This window comes from Hippocampus bargibanti, linkage group LG12 (assembly GCF_051943395.1).
Source record: "Hippocampus bargibanti isolate YZ-2025 linkage group LG12, ASM5194339v1, whole genome shotgun sequence".
In the NCBI taxonomy this organism is placed as follows: domain Eukaryota; kingdom Metazoa; phylum Chordata; class Actinopteri; order Syngnathiformes; family Syngnathidae; genus Hippocampus; species Hippocampus bargibanti.
Genome location: NC_142745.1, coordinates 1,164,673 through 1,182,735, shown reverse-complemented (window position 1 = coordinate 1,182,735; position 18,063 = coordinate 1,164,673). Strand labels below are relative to the sequence as shown.

The window sequence follows — 18,063 nt, the reverse complement described above, 5'->3', positions numbered from 1 at the left end:
TATATATAATATATAATATATAATATAATATAAATAAAATTATGAATATGATTCAAATACTTCTGAAGAGGAAAGCAGAAATGTTTGCAATCGAAATTTCGTAAATCACAATCGTAATTTGAAGTGATTTTACAAATTATGGCCACAACCTGTCCGAAGGCGTTGGTTGTCCTTTAATGACATACACGCCGTGCTCTTCCTTCATTATAAAGATATGCTAATAATCTATCCATCATTTTAAAGTATTTAAATGCACTTTATTATGGTATTAGAAAATGTGTGAATTATTGAACATTTTTGTCACATCCCTAGCTGCTACTGGCTATCTATTGGCTAGTTAGCTGGCGCGCTATTAGCTATCTATTGGCTAACTAGCTAGCTTTCTATCTATTTTAGTTACTACCGGGTTGAGTGAACGCTGGCGCGTGTGGCTGCCGCTGCTCACCCATAGAAAAACTTATCCTGTAAAGTGACCTTGAGAGTTTTGAAAAGCGCTTATAAATGAAATGTATTATTATTATTATTATTATGACCACCGACGAAAATTCGGCACTATTACTACAGCCTGGTCCAATCACTTGAAATAGGCTTTGCTTTGTGCATTGGATTTCAATTTCACAAATCAAACTACAAAGTTCCACAACAGATAAGATCAAAATAAAGTTGAACACACTCGGCAACCACGTGCGTAGATGCTATACACATACATAATAAACAGGTAAGAACACTGACAAACAGTCGAGCAGATTCCAACCACAACAAAAATATTTAAAACAAAAATGTATTACAAACTCAAGGACAAATAGAGCCAATGTCATAATTTGGGTTTACGAATAAAACCAAATTCTTTCATCATGCTAAGCAGTTTTCGCCCAACTCACGCGGAACAAAAAGTTTACACAAAACCATAAAGTCGTTTTGCAGAGTCTTGCAAAGACATCAACACATTCAAATGAAAAAACATTAGCATGCTAGCATTAGCTCCATTTGTGTCCGGGGTAGCATCAAGTGATCAATGAGTTTACACGTATCAGCGTTCGCCGTAGCTTTAGAGTAAAAAGTAACAATAGCTTACAAACGTCACACTAGTGTTATCTCCACAGCAATTGGTCATGCCACGTCATTAAGCCACAACTTTAGCAAGTCAGCATTGTAATGACCAGTCATGTGAGCATTAGCTCTGACCGGTAATGTTAGTTTAACAGCGGACACTACCATACTAAAGGTCTGCTAGCTCTGCCGTGTCCAACCGTGACCAACGACGCTAGCAACCAAGCGCTATTTTCACAGTGACCGCTCATACCTGCCAGCTCAAGTCATGACCAGAAAGATTAGCATGGAAGTGTTAGCACTATAGCTAACAGTCATGTTAAGGAGTTCGTGTTCGGCCTTTGATGACCAATCATATTAGCGTGCTAGCATCCCTTTTGGTCAGTGGCTCTGCCTCTCCGACACAACGTCCTGCAGCCTCTTTAGCAAAATGTCGGGGCCACTTGCGCTGTTGTCGGGACACGACCGTTTGCTGGGGGAGTCACACGCTGACGACGGTAGCTCGCCCTCCATGCCGAGGGCTCTTTTGCGCCCGTTGCAACCTTGACGCAGCATGCGGTTGATGTCGGACAGATCCTGAGGTAGAAAAGAAAGAGTTAGCATTAGCATGGTGGGACTCGGCTAGTATGGCATCACAAAAACTCACATGGATGAAAAAATAACTTTTTTTTTGTACGGCGCAGAGAAGATACAGTGATCGCTTGGCTTACGAACTTAATTGGTTGCCAGACGGAGTGTGTAAGGCAAAAAATGTGTATCCCAAACATTAATTTCTCATAGGAAACTGTTAAAATGAGAATAATCTGTTCCCAGGTCCCCATAAAACACAATTTTCTACTGTCTAATTTTCTAAGCCTCAAACTACACAAAATATACCTTATTTACATGTCAAATAAATGTATTGTAATTAAACAAATAAACTGTACGGTATAATAAAGTCGTTTTATTTACCTTTGTGATGGTTGTTGATGGCTTGATGGAATGGAGTGGCCATCTTGAGAAACTAGCTGCCTCACCATGACGAATGACACTATGAATCCCTGTACGACGCTTAAAAGTTCTGGAACCATCCTTGGCTAGCCTTGAAATCACGAATGGATGACAAACTTCCAGGTTGCCTCTTGACGATATCCGAGTGAAGTTGCCGTGCTTTCTCTGCGATCATTTTACCTAGTTCCTCATCAATTGTGTTCTGTTTAGTGTACAGATGGCTTGTGCGGGTTTATTTGTGGAGCCTGATTGATGGGATATTTTAACCTTGCAGTCTACACTCTGCCTTTGAACTATCAATAAAATCGAAACGAGTCCAAATTTCACAGTGTTTTCTATCCATTTTCTCACTCTCACTGTTGGCTGCCTATATATTTTAATTTGCAATTTGCAGCTCTGTTTCCCCCCCAAAAAAAGATAAAATGACATCTTACTTGATGCCCCCTTACTTACCTTGGAGGGGCTACTGTTGATGCGGAAGGTATAAGAGTTTGGGGCCAGGCCTGCCGCCGACGCTTTGTGGGGCGACACGTAAATGCTATGACGTTGAGACACCCGGCGAGGAGACGGCGGGTGGCAACGCACTGAAGGGAACGGAGACATGGGCGGGGCGTCCATCTGACGCCAAGGTACAAAACAGGAACACACACAGCCAAACAACACATGAGGGTAAGGTAATTTGAAGTCATTCGATTGAAATGAAAAACAAAGTACTGTAGTTTATGCAATACGTATGAAAAAAAGAACATTGTTAAGAGCAATACATTGGGGAGACTAAAGAAATTCTCATCGCATGGATAATTCTAGTGGGCCTCAATCGGTAGTACATATGCACCTAAAAGCTAGCAACCACTCATTTGACGACAGTGAGGTTAAAATCTGAGTGAAAGAAAACAGATGCTTCAAAAGGGAAGTCAAAGAAGCTATTTTCATCTAACAGCAAAACCCTTCACTAAATCACCATGGTGGGGTGAGGTTCCACTTGGATCGTTCCTACAACCGACTTCTTAGGCAACATAGGCTTAGTTATGTTGATGAGGTGATACCAATCAAATGGGGCAATCAGGCCAGTCGTAGACCCCATACTCAGGCGGGACAATAGAAGTAATCAGTGTTGCCGCAGGGAGTAGTCCTCTGCTTACTCCAACCTGAGAGCAGGGACCAATCATAGAAGAGTCTGGCACCGCCACATCTGGACAGTAGGGATATATATATATATATATATATATATATATATATATATATATATATATATATATATATATATATATATATATATCGATAGTCTCGTACTATTTCTATTGATATCGGATATATCGATAGTCCGGTTATATCGATATTTTTTCAGACTCTCGAGAATATCGATATAACGAGACTTTACTGTATATATATATATATAGGCCAAAACTACCAGCAAAAGATTTTAGTTAGCTGACGAAGCTTCTTGGATAACAAACAAAACATCCGACACCTTCAAAGAAGTACAGATGATGGCTGAAGAAACCTTCTCATCGATGGACCACTCCTGTACGACCGAGAGCTTACACAGACGTATTCGATTGAATTGTTGCGCATGCGTGCGTGCGTGGTGTGCGGGTGGTTACCCTTTTGTCATGCGCGGCATATCTCAAGGCAAAACTTTTCATCTTGATCACATAGACGTTGTTGTAAAACTGATTCAGATCACCGCGTTCCTCCTCGCCCGCTTGCGTCGTCTCGGCAGCTGCAAAAAAAAAAAAAAGTTAAAGTCGAGAGTCCGCGGTGGCGTCATGCTAGCTTTAGCACGTTAGCTTACATTCCGCCCCAGATGCGGGATCCATCTCCATGTTTTCATCTGTTAGCGCACCCTGCTGTCTGGGAGTGCGATGCAGAAGGACACTGCGATACACCTACAGACACGCGCAACGGTGGGCGAGGGGGATCACCATGGCAACAGACGAATGACGGCGTGCAGGTAGGCGGGCTCTCACGTGGCTGCTGGCCTGCGGTTGGCTGCGGTAACACTTCATGATTTCCTGGAAGGTGTGCGCCTCCTTGGAAATCTGCGGCAGGAAGCACACACGTCACCAAGCGTTCATATTCCATTCCTCTTCGGCTGATCGCACGCGCATGCTAACATTAGCTCTCAAACGACTATTAGCAGTGTCTGAAATAACGTCTGCCCGGACGCCCGGGGCGTGCAACTTTTACGTCAGGCGTACGTTTGCTTTATTCAATACCGCAAACGTTTGAACGAAGATTTCAAATTCCAATTTTGAAATCTTTGTTTGTTTTGGAAATGTTAGAATTTCGGTTCGTTTGTCAATTTTTCATACTCGGCACGTCAGCCAATCAGAAGCCTGCTTCGTGCTTCCGGACTTTTCCGAGCGTTATAAGGTCGTGCATTTGCATATCGTTTTCCAAAGTAGACGCAAACAACCTCAGCCCCAGAAGAACGATTCAAAAGAAGCTAACAATTATGACGCTACAAAACGTAAATTAAAGTTGATTATTTTTATTATTGTGATTATTTTTATGATTATTTTTATGATTATGATGATGATGATTATGAGTATTATGAGCATTATGAATATTATGATTGTGATTGTTATCCATATTAACATGAATATGAATATTAAAATTAAATAAACTACTTTGGCGATGATGTAGACGGTGCAGAGCAGCAACTGGTCCAGGTGTCGGTCCTTCATGAGTTGGGTGGCGTGAAGCAGAGCGTGTTCAAAGGTTGTCCAGATCTTTGCCCGCAGCTCTGACGAGATGTCCAGTCGGGCGCATAGATCGCGGAGGCGCACGCTAGCCAGGTGGTACACCTAGCATGCGCACACGCAGGTCAGAGGTCAAAAGAGCAGATGCTTCGGGTCTCCGACCGGCGCGACGTCCTTTGTACCTTGCGGAAGAAAAGCGCCAGGGATCCGGCGCGCTGCGGACGGGCGGCGGCCGGCTGGGCGTCGGCGGGTGCGGCGGCGGGAAGGGGGCGGCCGGGGGACGCGGTCAGCAGGAACTGAGTGGGGCCGCCAGCCGACGGGTCGCACGGCTGGACGGGGATCAGCGTGATGGTGTGTTCGCCGCCGCCGCCGCCTGAACGCACGTTTTCGTGGAAGCCACACATTACGGCCGGAAATCAGTTTAGATTCATCGACATGAATCAATCCATGAACTGAATCAACAGGCAAGCGGCAGCCACAGGCGCCGGCATTCACTTGACCCAGAACTAACACACACATTTACTCACAATTCCCACTTTTGACTCAGAATTCCCACTTTTACCTCAGAACTCTGATTTTTAAATCAGAATTCCAATTTCTAACTCAGAATTGCGACTTAACTCTGAATTCCGACTTTTAACTCAGAATTCTGACTTTTAACTAAGAATTCTGATTTTTAACTCAGAATTCTGATTTTTAACTCAGAATTCCGACTTTTAACTAAGAATTCTGATTTTTAACTCGGAATTCCGACTTTTAACTCAGAATTCCAACTTTTAACTCAGAATTCCGACTTTTAACTCAGAACTCTGATTTTGAACTCAGAATTCCGACTTTTAACTCAGAATTCCAACTTTTAACTCAGAATTCCGACTTTTAACTCAGAACTCTGATTTTGAACTCAGAATTCCGACTTTTAACTCAGAATTCCGACTTTTAACTCAGAATTCTGATTTTTAACTCAAAACTCCAATTTTTGACTCAGAATTCCGACTTTTACCTCAGAACTCTGATTTTTAAATCAGAATTCCAATTTTTAACTCAGAATTCCAACTTTTTACTAAGAATTCTGATTTTTAACTCAGACTTCCGACTTTTAACTCACAATTTCGAGTTAACTCAAAATTCCGAGTTAACTTAAAATTCCGACTTTTAACTCAAAACTCCAACTTTTGACTCAGAATTCCAACTTTTAACTCAGAATTCTGATTTTTAACTCAGAATTCCGACTTTTAACTCAGAATTCCGATTTTTAACTCAGAATTCCAATTTTTAACTCAGAATTCCGACTTTTAACTCAGAATTCCGATTTTTAACTCAGAATTCTGATTTTTAACTCAGAATTCAGACTTTTAACTCACAATTTCGAGTTAACTCAAAATTCCGAGTTAACTCAAAATTCCAACTTTTAACTCAAAACTCCAACTTTTGACTCAGAATTCCGACTTTTCACTCAGAATTCCGACTTTTAACTCAGAATTCCGACTTTTAACTCAGAATTCTGATTTTTAACTCAGAATTCCGACTTTTAACTCAGAATTCTGATTTTTAACTCAGAATTCCGACTTTTAACTCATAATTCCGACTTTTAACTCAGAATTCCGACTTTTAACTCAAAACTCTGACTTTTAACCCAGAATTCAGACTTTTGACAGTGTCCCATTTCTTGACAGTGACCGGGAAGAGGGGGCGTGTCCCATCCAGCCCCAACGAGAGCCTATCGCGGGTGTCCTCCCCTTTCTTTCTTTGGGGAGGAGGTACCTGAAGTACGTCTTATTTGTCATGTTGGGCACGCCTCCCACCTTGTAGCGGTATGCTGAGCACGGTGGTCTGGCCAGCCTGCGAGCCGATCTTCAAGGTGCCGGCGGAGCTGAGCGTCAGCCGCTTGGCGGGTGACGTGACGGGGCCGGTCGCCAAGGCGGCGGGCGGCGGGTCGTCGCCGAAGAGGCGGCGCTTGACGCTGCCGGCGGCCGGAGAGCTGTAGCGGTCGTGGACTGACAGTGGCGACGGTGGAATGTCTACGCAACAAAGTTGGTGAAAGAGACGCTGGCTTTATTTCGTCACACTTTTTGGGCAGGCAAGTTCCTGGTCTGATTCCCAAACAATGTCAAAATAAAAGATGAATGACGGCCGTTTATAATAATAATAATAATAATACATTTCATTTGTAAGCGCTTTTCAAAACTCTCAAGGTCACTTTACAGTCACAGGACAAGTTTTTCTGTGGGTGAGCAGCGGCAGCCACACGCGCCAGCCTTCACTCAACCTGGAACTAACTCAAATAGATAGAAAGCTAGCTAGCTAAAAGATAGCTATTAGATAGCTACCTAGGTAGCTAATAGATAGCTAGATAACTAGTAGCCAGCTAGTAGATAGCCATTACATAGCTATTCAAATAGCTAGCTAGATAGCTAATAGATAGCCAGATTGCTAGCCAGATAGCCAGCCAGCCAGCTAGACAGCTTAAAATAGCAAATAGATATCAAATAGATAGCTCGGTAGCTAGCGAGTTCACTGAGATTGAATGTGTAAGAACAATGGACGCTGTTAGCTGGATTTACTTTACAAGTCCACGTGTCTATTTTCGATATGGTGCTTCGACGTTTTTATAATAATAATAATAATAATAATAATAATAATAATAATAATAATATATTACATTTTAAGCGCCTTTCAAAGCTCTCAAGGACACTTTACAGTCACAGACAAGCATAGGTACATATCATAAATAAAATACAATCACAAATAGATAATAATAATGTAAATTTCTCCACTGTGAGACTAATAAAGGCAAATCCAGTACAGCAAATAAAATAGTTATAATTTTCCACCTCATTTAAAAAAAAACCAATGCTGGATTTACCTTTGCGCATGCTGCCTACGCTCGAGCGGACTTCTCTGATGCGAGGATGAACGATGGGCGACAGTGCCATCAGGGGAAGGTGCGACTGGGCGCCACCAGTGGCAGCAGAACTGCCGCAGTCCAGACTGGATGGGAAGTTCACCTGAAGCCAACAACAAAAAAACAGTTCCCAACGGCGATGAGGTTTCCTCAGCCGTCCGTCATCTGTATTTCTTTGAAGGTGTCGGACGGTTCGCTTCTTATCCAAGAGGCTTTGTCATCAATTTATTTTTTTGCTGGTAGTTTTGGCCATATATATATGTAAATTTCTCCACTGCGATGAGGTGATACCAGAGCAAATGGGGCAATCAGGCCAGTCGTAGACCTCATACTCAATCAGAACAATAGAAGTAATCAGACAGGACAATAGAAGTAGTCAGTGTCGCCTCAGGGAATAGTCCTCTGCTCCCCCCCCAACCTGAGAGAAGGGACCTATCATAGCAGAGTCTGGCACCGCCACCTCTGGACAGTAGGGATATATGTATAGGGCCAAAACAACCAACAAAAAAATCTTAGTTTGCTGACGAAGCCTCTTGGATAAGAAAGTCGAGTGAGATTTTGGATTGAAATGAAAACCGTCGTTTTTGTTTTCCCGTCAAAAGCGGAGTAGTTGGCAGGTATGTCATTCCCGTTGTTATTTTCGCTTGTGGGGTTGCACTGACCTCCTCGACGGTGGGCACCTTATTGCCGGCGGCACTCAAGGCGTTCCACAGGGCAGAGTCTGCAGTCCACGCCCGGCTCTCCAACACCTGCTCCTCGATCAGGTTCAGATGCTTGACCATGTCTCGGGACAGGCCTTCTTCAGAACGGATGAACACCTCAATCACCTGCGCAGGCGCATCAGCAAAGCTCTGGTCTGTATTATTATTATATAGCTATCTAGCTACCTAGCTGGCTATCTATTTGCCATCGATTAGCTATCTGGCTGGATAGCTAGCTCTTTAGCTGGCTATTAGTTATATAGCTATCTGGCTGGCTATCTATTAGTTATATAGCTATCTAGCTAGCTAGCTGTCCAGCTGGCTATCTATTAGCTATCTAGCTTTCTATCTATTTGAGTGACTTCCGGGTTGAGTGAACGCTGGCGCGTGTGGCTGCCGCTGCTCACCCAAAGAAAAACTTATGCTGCGACTGTAAAGTGACCTTGAGAGTTTTGAAAGGTGCTTATAAATGAAATGGATTATTATTATTATTATTATGATATCAAACGCGTGTGAGACCTTGAAGAAGTAGAAGGGGGCCAGCTTGAAGATGTTAATGATCCACGGGAAAGTCCGCTGGGAGCTGTAGGAGAACAAAACCACTTCCAAGCAACACGCCAGAAGGGAACAGTGGAAGATATCCTTCTCCAGTAGAACCTGCCACGCGTCGACGCGCACACACACACACACACACACACACACACACACACACACACACACACACACACACACACGCACGCACGCACACGCACACACACGCACATTCTGTGTTCTAGCTTGTTAGCTGTCGAGCTGTAAGCTGGCGATCTATTCGCTATTTATTTGCTATCCATTAGCTAGCTTTTTAGCTATTTGAGTTACTTTGTGGTTGAGTGAACGCTGGCGCATGTGGCTGCCGCTGCTCAATCTTTTTCTTCCACTCAAAAGCTGTGCTGTGGATCCCCAATTGCAAGAAACGCCACCACCCGTCTATTTGTAATTGGAGTACTTTGCAAACCTGAATTTCAGCCCCAAGCCATTAAAAACATACGAGCCAATCTTTATATCAGTGGCAGTGAGTTTTGTGTGTTGTTTGATGTGTGTGATTGAGACAGAAAAAAACTTACGCTCATGTCTTTCCCTTGCAGCCTTTTGGTTTCCTGCATCAAGATGTTCTCCAAAACTTTGTAGAAGAGAATTTCAGCTAGCTTCAAGCGACTCTCAGCAAAATCTGCCCCCCCACACACACACACACACACACACACACACACACACACACACACACGCGCGCACACACACACACACACACACACACACACACACACACACACACACTGAAGATTACATACGGCCAGATGTACTTGCAGGTATTTTTTTCTTTTGGGTACATGAGAAGAAACCTATCGATTTTTAAAAACAATATTTGGATTAGTGATAGTCACCAATGCCCCATATTCATTTGCGGTTTCAGCGAAAACATTGCTGTCAAAGTTTAGAGGAACACAAGTACAGTAATACTTCGTTTTTCGCAGTTAAAGGACAACCGACGTCTCCGAACAAGTTGTGTCCATAATTTGTAAAATGGCTTCAAATGACTTCTACTGAGCATATTTTAATAAGATTCCAACACATATAGCTAGATTTTCAGTTTTAAGACCCGTGCTGAATATTTCGGAAGTCTTGTTTTTCAGTTGGTGACGAGTCCGTACGTGACGTCACTGAAGGAACGCCTCTGACCGAAAAAAGGACACATTGTAGCAGTCCTTCCGTCACGTTAATGCATTTTGCTGTACTTGTTTGGTCTGAAAACCGTGTTGCACCCAAAAGCCGCCAGAAGAGGGCGTCCAAGCTCCATGTAAGGAATTTATCAGCCTGTGGAAACGGAGGTGGCCACAGGAGGTCGCCATTTTGTGCCTCTTTTTTTGGGTGAGAGATTTTCCCCCAATGTTGCCTCAAAATGGCACATATAATTCTTGAATCGATTGCAAACATGTATGCTTCCCTCTTCAGAACGATTTGAATCATATTCATAACTGGTTGAGTAACAAGAAAGCATATTCTCCCAATCTGAAGCCATTGTTTTGATTCTCCAGCAATGCAAGACGTCTTGGCGTGACGTCACGAACTGGGGGCGGGACTTTCTGAAAATGCCCAATTCGCAGCTCCATTTTTTTTGCAGATTTTGGACACTTGAAGTCATTTTGATTGGTGTTTTGCATTTGACTAAAAATATCAGCCTGTGTGTTTTGGCTATTTTAGATGCTAGAAAACGTTTTTCTGATGTCAGATAAGAAACAAAAAAGTGACGTCGGTTGTCCTTTAAAATTCTGAACATTTTTTCCCCCTGAAAAATAATTTGCGATGCACTGAAACCACGATAAGTGAAAGTCAAATCCCCCCCCCCCCCCCATGTGTGCGCGTACCGATGTGTGACCCCGACGAGTGATCCGAGTCGTTGGTGTAGTGCTCTTTGAAAGTCTGTCCCAGCGTCTTCACTTGGTTTACGATGGACTCCGTGGGGTCTCGAGAGCATGACCTAAAATCCCAAAACAGTTTTTTCTTCCCCTCCATCATTTGAATCATTTTTTTTTCAAACTCAGATAAACAAAAACGCAAGGTTACTTGAAGATGCGTAGCAGCTGCTCACTGGGGGCACTCCTGAGCCCGGCCACCATGCTTTGAAGACGGCTGACGCTCTGCGTGGCCGACGACACGGGCGTCACCAGCACGTCCTTCTCCTTCAGATACGCCCGACCCGTCAGAGGCGTAGAAGGCGCCAGGGAGGCCGACTGCACACACTTCCTGTTAGCTACGCACCTTAGAATTTGTTAGCATGAGCAATATTGTATTCCAGTTTTTCCCGGCGCTTTTCTGTTAGCGCCAGTAACCTGTTGTTCGCTAATTAGCGGCCGTTAGCATTCATTGTCGTTAGCATCAGTCAGTTCTGGTAGCATTTGATATCATTTGCATTGGTGTGTTCCTGTCGCCTCTCTTGTGATTGTAGCTGGCTGGCTAGCTATCTAGCTAGCTATCTATTAGCTATCTATTAGTGGTCTGGCTGGCTAGCTATCTAGCTAATTATCTATTAACTAGCTAGCTTTCTATCGATTTGAGTTACTTCCAAGTTGAGTGAATGCTGGCGCGTGTGTCTGCCGCTGCTCACCCACAGAAAAACGTATCCAGTGACTGTAAAGCGACCTTGAGAGTTTTGAAAGGCGCTTAGAAATGAAATGTATTATTATTATTATTATCACGCATTTCATTTCTAAGTACCTTTCAAAACTCTCAAGGTCACTTTACAGTTACAGAATCAGTTTTTCTGCGGGTGAGCAGCGGCAGCCACATGCATTCACTCCCAATAGATAGAACGTTAGCTAGCTAGCTAATAGATAACTAATAGATAGCTAGCTTGTTAGATAGCGAGCAAATAGATAGCTATCTAGGTAGCCAGCTAGCTAGTTAGATAGCAAATAGATATTTAAACAGCTTCTTCCCCCGTCGCCATGAACTCTCTAAACAGTAACCCAAATCTTTAAGGACCAAAGCTCGAAAACAAACAAACAAACAAACAATTGCGCAAAGGAAACCATTCAAGGTGAGGTCCGTCATGAAGCCCAAAAGTGAACAAACAGGAGCCACGGAAACCGCGGAGAGCTTAAAAAGCAACAAAAGGAGGTATCATGTAGCTACAGTAAAGTCTCGTTATATCGATATTCAAGGGAGTCCGAAAAAATATCGATATAACCGGGACTATCGATATATCCGATATCGATATAACGAGACTTTACTGTATATGAAAAGAATACATACACAAAAAGAAACAGTGTCTTTTTGTCAGCGTCAAATCTCATTCACTAGTGTGATTTTGTTAGCATTTATTCTCATTAGCAATAGCACGTATTCGGTGATGTGTTTCTGTTCACAAGCTACTCAATCACATCAGTGTGTTCCTGTTCCTGTCAGCATCGTCGCCTTTCCGCTAGCATGCCGCATTTGCGTCAGGAGGATGACCGCCACATGTCGCATCTTACCTTCTCAACGTGATGCTGCAATTGCGCTTGAGCGCTGGTGGTCTCTCCCGCGCCTACGCCGGCGGGCCAGCGCAAACTTTTCCTGGGAGTTCCAATTTCCTCGTCAGCATCGGCGTCCAAGAAGATGCGCTCGTCAAAGTCTCCCACCGTCAAGACATACTCTTCGTATTGGCGATTGAGCGCATTGCTGATAAGCAAAAAAAACAAAAAAAAAACAAAAGAAGACGTCAGAAGACATATTTATTATGCAACAGTATAAATGCAAATAATTAAAGTTGAGGTACAGCCACGTTTTTTTACATGTAACTATAAATAACAATTTTTGTCACTTTTATAGGTCAAACATTTCAACCTTTCTATCATCTCACAAATGTTGTGAGGAACGCAATTTTTTTGTTCCATATCACCTTAAAGGACAACTGACGCCTCCGGACTGTGTCCATAATTTGTAAAATGGCTTCAAATGACTTCTACTGAGCGTATTTGACAAAGATTCCACCGCATATAGCTATACTTTACGTTTTAAGACTCGCGCTGAATATTTCGGAAGTCTTGTTTTTGAGTTGGTGACGAGACCGTACGTGACGTCACTGAAGGAACGCCCCTGACCGAAAAAAGGACACATTGTAGCAGTCCTTCCATCACGTCAATGCATTTTGCTGTGCTTGTTTGGTCTGAAAACGTCATGTTGCACCAAAAAGAGCCAGAAGAGGGCGACCAAGCTCCATAGAAGGAATTTATCAGCCTATGGAAACGGGCTGATTAATTCCTTACACGGAGCTTGGTCGCCATTTTCTGGCTCTTTTCTGGGATGCTACTTTGCAGTCCAGATGCCTCAAAATGACACGGAAGGACTTCTTTAATCAATTGCAAGCATGTATGCTTTCCTCTTCAGAACTATTTGAATCATATTCATAACTGGGTGCGTAACAAGAAAGCATCTTCTCCGAATCTAAAGCCATTGTTTTGATTCTCCAGCAATGCAAGACGTCTTGGCGTGACATCACAAACAAGGGGGCGGGACTTTCTGAAAAGGCCCAATTCGTAGCTCAATTTTTTGCAGATTTTGGACACTTTAAGTCATTTTTATTGGTGTTTTGCATTTGACTAAAAATATCATACTGCGTGTTTTGGGTATTTTAGATGCTATAAAACCTTTTTCTGATGACAGTTAAGAAACAAAAAAGTGACGTCGGTTGTCCTTTAAGGCAAAACCGAGACAAGCATCAGCTTACTTGTTGTCGATAAAATTGTGAGGATCCAAAAGTTCGGTCAGAAGATCCTCGTTGCCCTTCAGGATCTGGTCAGAAACAAGATCAAATGTCGAGTAAGCAGAGCAAACTTCTTTTCACTGCCTCACGGATTTGAAATGGGACATTTTTGAATTTGACATCACAAAATACTTGCAATTCCTCTTTGTCGACAAACATTTGCCACTTGTCACAGAACGCCGTGATTAAAACTCATCGGTTGGCCATGGAGAAGAAAGATGGCTGTCTGATTGCTATCTATTTGCTGTCTATCTGGCTATCTATCTATTCGCTATCTAGCTAGCTAGGTATATATTAAAGGACAACCGACACCTCCGGACAAGTCCATAATTTGTAAAATGACTTCTACTGAGCGTATTTTACAAAGATTCCAGTGCATACAGCGATGTTTTACCTTTTAAAACTCGTGCTGAATAGTCAGGAAGTCTTGTTTTTGAGTTGGTGACGATGCCTACCGTGACGTCACTGAAGGAACGCCCCTGACCGAGAAAGCGACACACAATGCATTTTGGGTACTTTGTTTGGTCTGAAAACTTCGTGTCGATGGCGAAATTAGAAGGAAAACACATAAATAACGCGATGGTGAATCGTTGTGTGTTGCACCAAGACTACTATTTCATACTAGTTGACACAAATTCCCAGCAGACAAATCAGCCTATTTCCAACAGAGCTTGGGCGCCATCTTGTGCATTTTCTGGGACGCTACACATCAGTTGTGATTCCTCAAAATGACCCGGAAGAACTTCTGTAATCGATTGCAAACATTTATGCTTTCCTCTTCAGAACTATTTGAATCATATTCATAACTGAATGAGTAACAAGAAAGCATCTTCTCCCAATCTGAAGCCATTGTTTTGATTCTGGAGCAAGGCAAGACGTCTTGGCGTGAAGTCACGAACAAGGGGTCATTTTTATTGGTGTTTTTCGACTAAAAATATCAGCCTTGTCCATGAAACGTTTTTCTGATGTCAGTTCGGAAACAAAAAAATGGTGTCGGTTGTCCTTTAAATATCTCGCTAGCTATCTACTAGCTAGCTTCCGATCTATTCCCGGGTTGAGTGAAAGCTGGCGCGTGTGGCTACCGCTGCTCACCCACAGAAAAAAAAACTGATCGTGTGACTGTAAAGTGACCTTGAGACTTTTGAAAGGCGCTTCGAAATGAAATGTATTATTCTTAAAACGGCTTTGTGTACCTGTTTGCGAAAGAGCTGGTATATGTAAGGCCTAAAATAGTGGTGTTTGATTCCTTTGGCTTCCACCACCAGGCCATCGTGGAGCTCGCACAATCTCTCCAGCACGCACGGAGACGCCTCGTCGGCGCACGCCTGGACTTCATCCCCCGACGTACCTGGAAAGCACGTGAGGATTATTGGTGCAACTTATTGATATTTCAATTTTGTTTCCCATTTGCCGACAGTGTCAAGTTCTGACCGATGAAGGCGGGGTTGATGAGCTCCTTCCTGTTGGCGCACATCAGCGCGTTTCCGAAGACAAGGTCCAGACAACACAGCAGCAGGTGGTACGAGTTCACCAGGTCGTCGCCAATCATGTGAAAATTGCCTGGTGTACAAGTAGACATGGATAGAAGTACAGTACAGAGCGATACCTTGGCTTACGAACTTAATTGGTTCCCAGACAGAGTGTGTAAGGTGAAAAGTGTGTATACCAAAAATTATTTTCCCATGGGAAACCATTAAAATGAGAATAATCCGTTCCCAGGTCCTCATAAAACATCATTTTCTGCTTTCTAATTTTCTAAGCCTTAAAACTACACACATATACCTTATTTTATGTATAATAAATGAGCTATGGTATTATAATTAAAGAAATAAACTGTACTGTATAATAAAGTTGTTTTATTTACCTTTGTGATGGTCATTGATGGTCGTTGAATGGAATGGAGTGGCCGGTTTCATCAGCATTAAAGACTTGATGAGGAACATAACCTTCTTCTTCCACCATCTTGAGGAATGATACCTTGTAGGTGCTTTCTCAGCGATAATTTTACCTAGTTCCTCATCAATTGTGTTCTGTTTAGCTGGGTTGATAGCTCTATGCATCAAGTGTCCAGATGGCTTGTGCAGGTTATTTGCGGAGCCTGATTGATGGGATATTTTAACCTTGTAGTCTACACTCTGCTTTTGAAACGAAGTTGTAACAAGTCCAAATGTCACTGTTTTCTATCCATTTTGTCACTCTCTGTCGTCTGCCTGTCTCTTTAATGTTTAAGCCCCCCCCCCTCACTGCTAAGTTCTTGACCAATCACATGGCTTTAAGCGAAGACTGGGGGCGGGGAATAGAGGAAAAAAACAGTCGGCTGCCATTTTCTTGTTAGGACAACGGGCTCGATCGCGAACGACACATCACTCATCGTGGCACTCCGTGTGTATCCCAAAAAAGTTTGTATGCCAAGGTAAAATTTTCCTAAATGTAACGTTCGTGAACCGAAAAGTTCATAAGCCAAGGGGTTCGTAAACCAAGGTATCAGTGTATCTGTTCCTCTCAGGAGAGTGGCCGACAATAGAAGATTTGGTGGTCCACCTTTGGTGTAGACGAAGAGCGTCCAGCAGAATTTGAAGATGTCGGCCGTTTGACAGGGCAGCCGTCGGTGTTTCCGGCCGCGGGCCTGACGTGGCGGAGGAGCTTCGGAGCCCGTCGGGTTGCGGAACATGGCGGCAAAGATGGGCTGGAACTTGCGGAAGATGACGGTGGAAACCTCAAAGTTGCGCTCCAGGCGCTTCATGCGCACACCAAAGTTCTCACACAAATTGGACATGTCTGACCATTTGCGCATCTTGGAGAAGAACTCGATCAGACTGCGGGGTGCATGAAAAGTACAACTTATTTTTTTACCATAAGAGATACTTTTTACGCTAAAATGAAAACACATTAGGAAACGTTCAAAAAAATAATCAGGTATAATTACAATTATGTTCTCATGTGAGCTTTTTGAAGGTGTGTTGTTCTTTCGCACCTGATTTTGGCGGTGCGCAGGATCCTGGTGAGCGACACGCAGTTTCCCTCCATCAGGCCTTTGCCCACCGTGGGAATGCTTCCTTTCCTACACGCTGCGTAAAGCGAGCAGGCCAACCAGTGCACCACCTCGCCCTGTATACACATCCACGCAAAAACTCACAGTCACTTTTTGTCATTGTTTATGTGTTGCTTTCATGGATACAACTCGACAAAAGGTGTGTAGTTAAATTTCGACAATAGCCAAAATGTATTAAAGCAAATAATGTTCCAAATTGATCTGAGAAAAAAAATGATTGCCTTCAATTGAGTGAATGAGATTCATTTTTAGCAACTTTTGACCAAATTGTCAGTCCCGTGAAATCGGGACGACGACAATGTTGATGTTGGTGACGTCAAGTGCTGCGTTCAGCGACAGTCTGAAATCACCCAAACTCCGAAACGCTATAAAAACGCCTAGCACTCACAAACCCCATCGTAATGTGTTTTTGCCGATCTGTAAAAGACTCCAATCGCCTGTTCGAGTAAATCGCAAAGTATGGACGTCGAAAAGATCGCGAACCCGGAACGCCCAAACCTCGACGTCACCCGCAGCGTCGTCGTCCTTGTTGTTGTTGTTTGTATAGTGAGGCGGAAGCTGTCAGAATTCAAGTAGCGCGCAGCAAATTACCTCTAGCGTGTAGGTGTTCCAAATGGCCGTGAAGTTGTCCATGGCCTCGGTCGCCGTGCGCTCGTCCATGTTTAGCTCTTGACATAGCGCCTCCAAACTCCTCCGCGCGACGCTCTCCTCCATGCGGCCCGACTCCGAATCGGATGACTCGTCGCCCCGCATCGTGGCCGGGCGGGTGATTGTCGCGATCGGCAAACTTAAAGTGGCCGCAGCGAAGGAGGGAGACGAAAAGGAGCGCAAAAAAAGCTCCCCCAAATAAGCAAACCGAAACAAAACACTACTCTTGTCCGGTCCGGTAGCTGAGACGACCTAGCTTCACTTCCGCTAACTACTGGCGCCAAAACTGCCGAGCGGGGCCCAATAGGAGACGAGGAGCGTGACTGTCACGTGACGTCCTCATCCAACACCGACAGCTGTTGTCTCGTCTTTTCCGGGTTCTTTAAAAATAGAATAATAAAATAATAATAATAATATATTATAAAGAAATATATAAATAATAATAAAAAAGAAACTCACAACAAAGAAAGAACTCAAGTGACCGTTTGGAAATAGAGGACATATGGTTACGTTAATCTCATTTTATGTCGCAAATGTAAACAATGTCGGTGACCCCCTCCCTTCACGCAGCTTCTGAACCACTTCTGGAATGTAAAAAATAGACAACCGAGCTAGTCAGTTGCAGGGGACAAATATAGAAACAAACAACCATTCACACCCGCGTGTTCACTGAATGGGATTTCGGTCTCAAACTTCCCGCACTTGTAATTATTTTGTGGTGATTTGTTTTTACA

General features: G+C 43.4%; 1 protein-coding gene across 1 annotated transcript; it reads right to left on the bottom strand.

Annotated features, from left to right (window-relative positions):
• Nucleotides 1-103: 103 nt before the first annotated feature.
• rbl1 (retinoblastoma-like 1 (p107)) lies at nucleotides 104-17,600 on the bottom strand. The gene is made up of 21 exons (XM_089010910.1): nucleotides 17,273-17,600; nucleotides 16,604-16,737; nucleotides 16,171-16,445; nucleotides 15,061-15,189; nucleotides 14,823-14,977; nucleotides 13,594-13,658; nucleotides 12,359-12,545; nucleotides 10,950-11,116; nucleotides 10,751-10,863; nucleotides 9,455-9,558; nucleotides 8,868-9,005; nucleotides 8,310-8,474; nucleotides 7,609-7,750; nucleotides 6,548-6,763; nucleotides 4,928-5,118; nucleotides 4,674-4,850; nucleotides 4,011-4,082; nucleotides 3,836-3,929; nucleotides 3,645-3,763; nucleotides 2,494-2,658; nucleotides 104-1,626 (listed from the first exon to the last, which is right to left on the bottom strand). Exons 1-21 carry the CDS (start codon nucleotides 17,432-17,434, stop codon nucleotides 1,432-1,434), a joined length of 3,165 nt encoding a protein of 1,054 aa, XP_088867036.1. The 5' UTR covers nucleotides 17,435-17,600; the 3' UTR covers nucleotides 104-1,431.
• Between the last annotated feature and the right edge of the window lie 463 nt (nucleotides 17,601-18,063).

Coding starts and splice junctions, on each gene's coding strand:
- rbl1 (XM_089010910.1), bottom strand. CDS start 17,434: ATGCGGGGCGACGAGTCATCCGATTCGGAGTCGGGCCGCATGGAGGAG. Junction 16,446..16,603: donor CTGCGCACCGCCAAAATCAG/GTGCGAAAGAAC, acceptor TGCACCCCGCAG/TCTGATCGAGTTCTTCTCCA. Junction 14,978..15,060: donor CATCAACCCCGCCTTCATCG/GTCAGAACTTGA, acceptor CGTGCTTTCCAG/GTACGTCGGGGGATGAAGTC.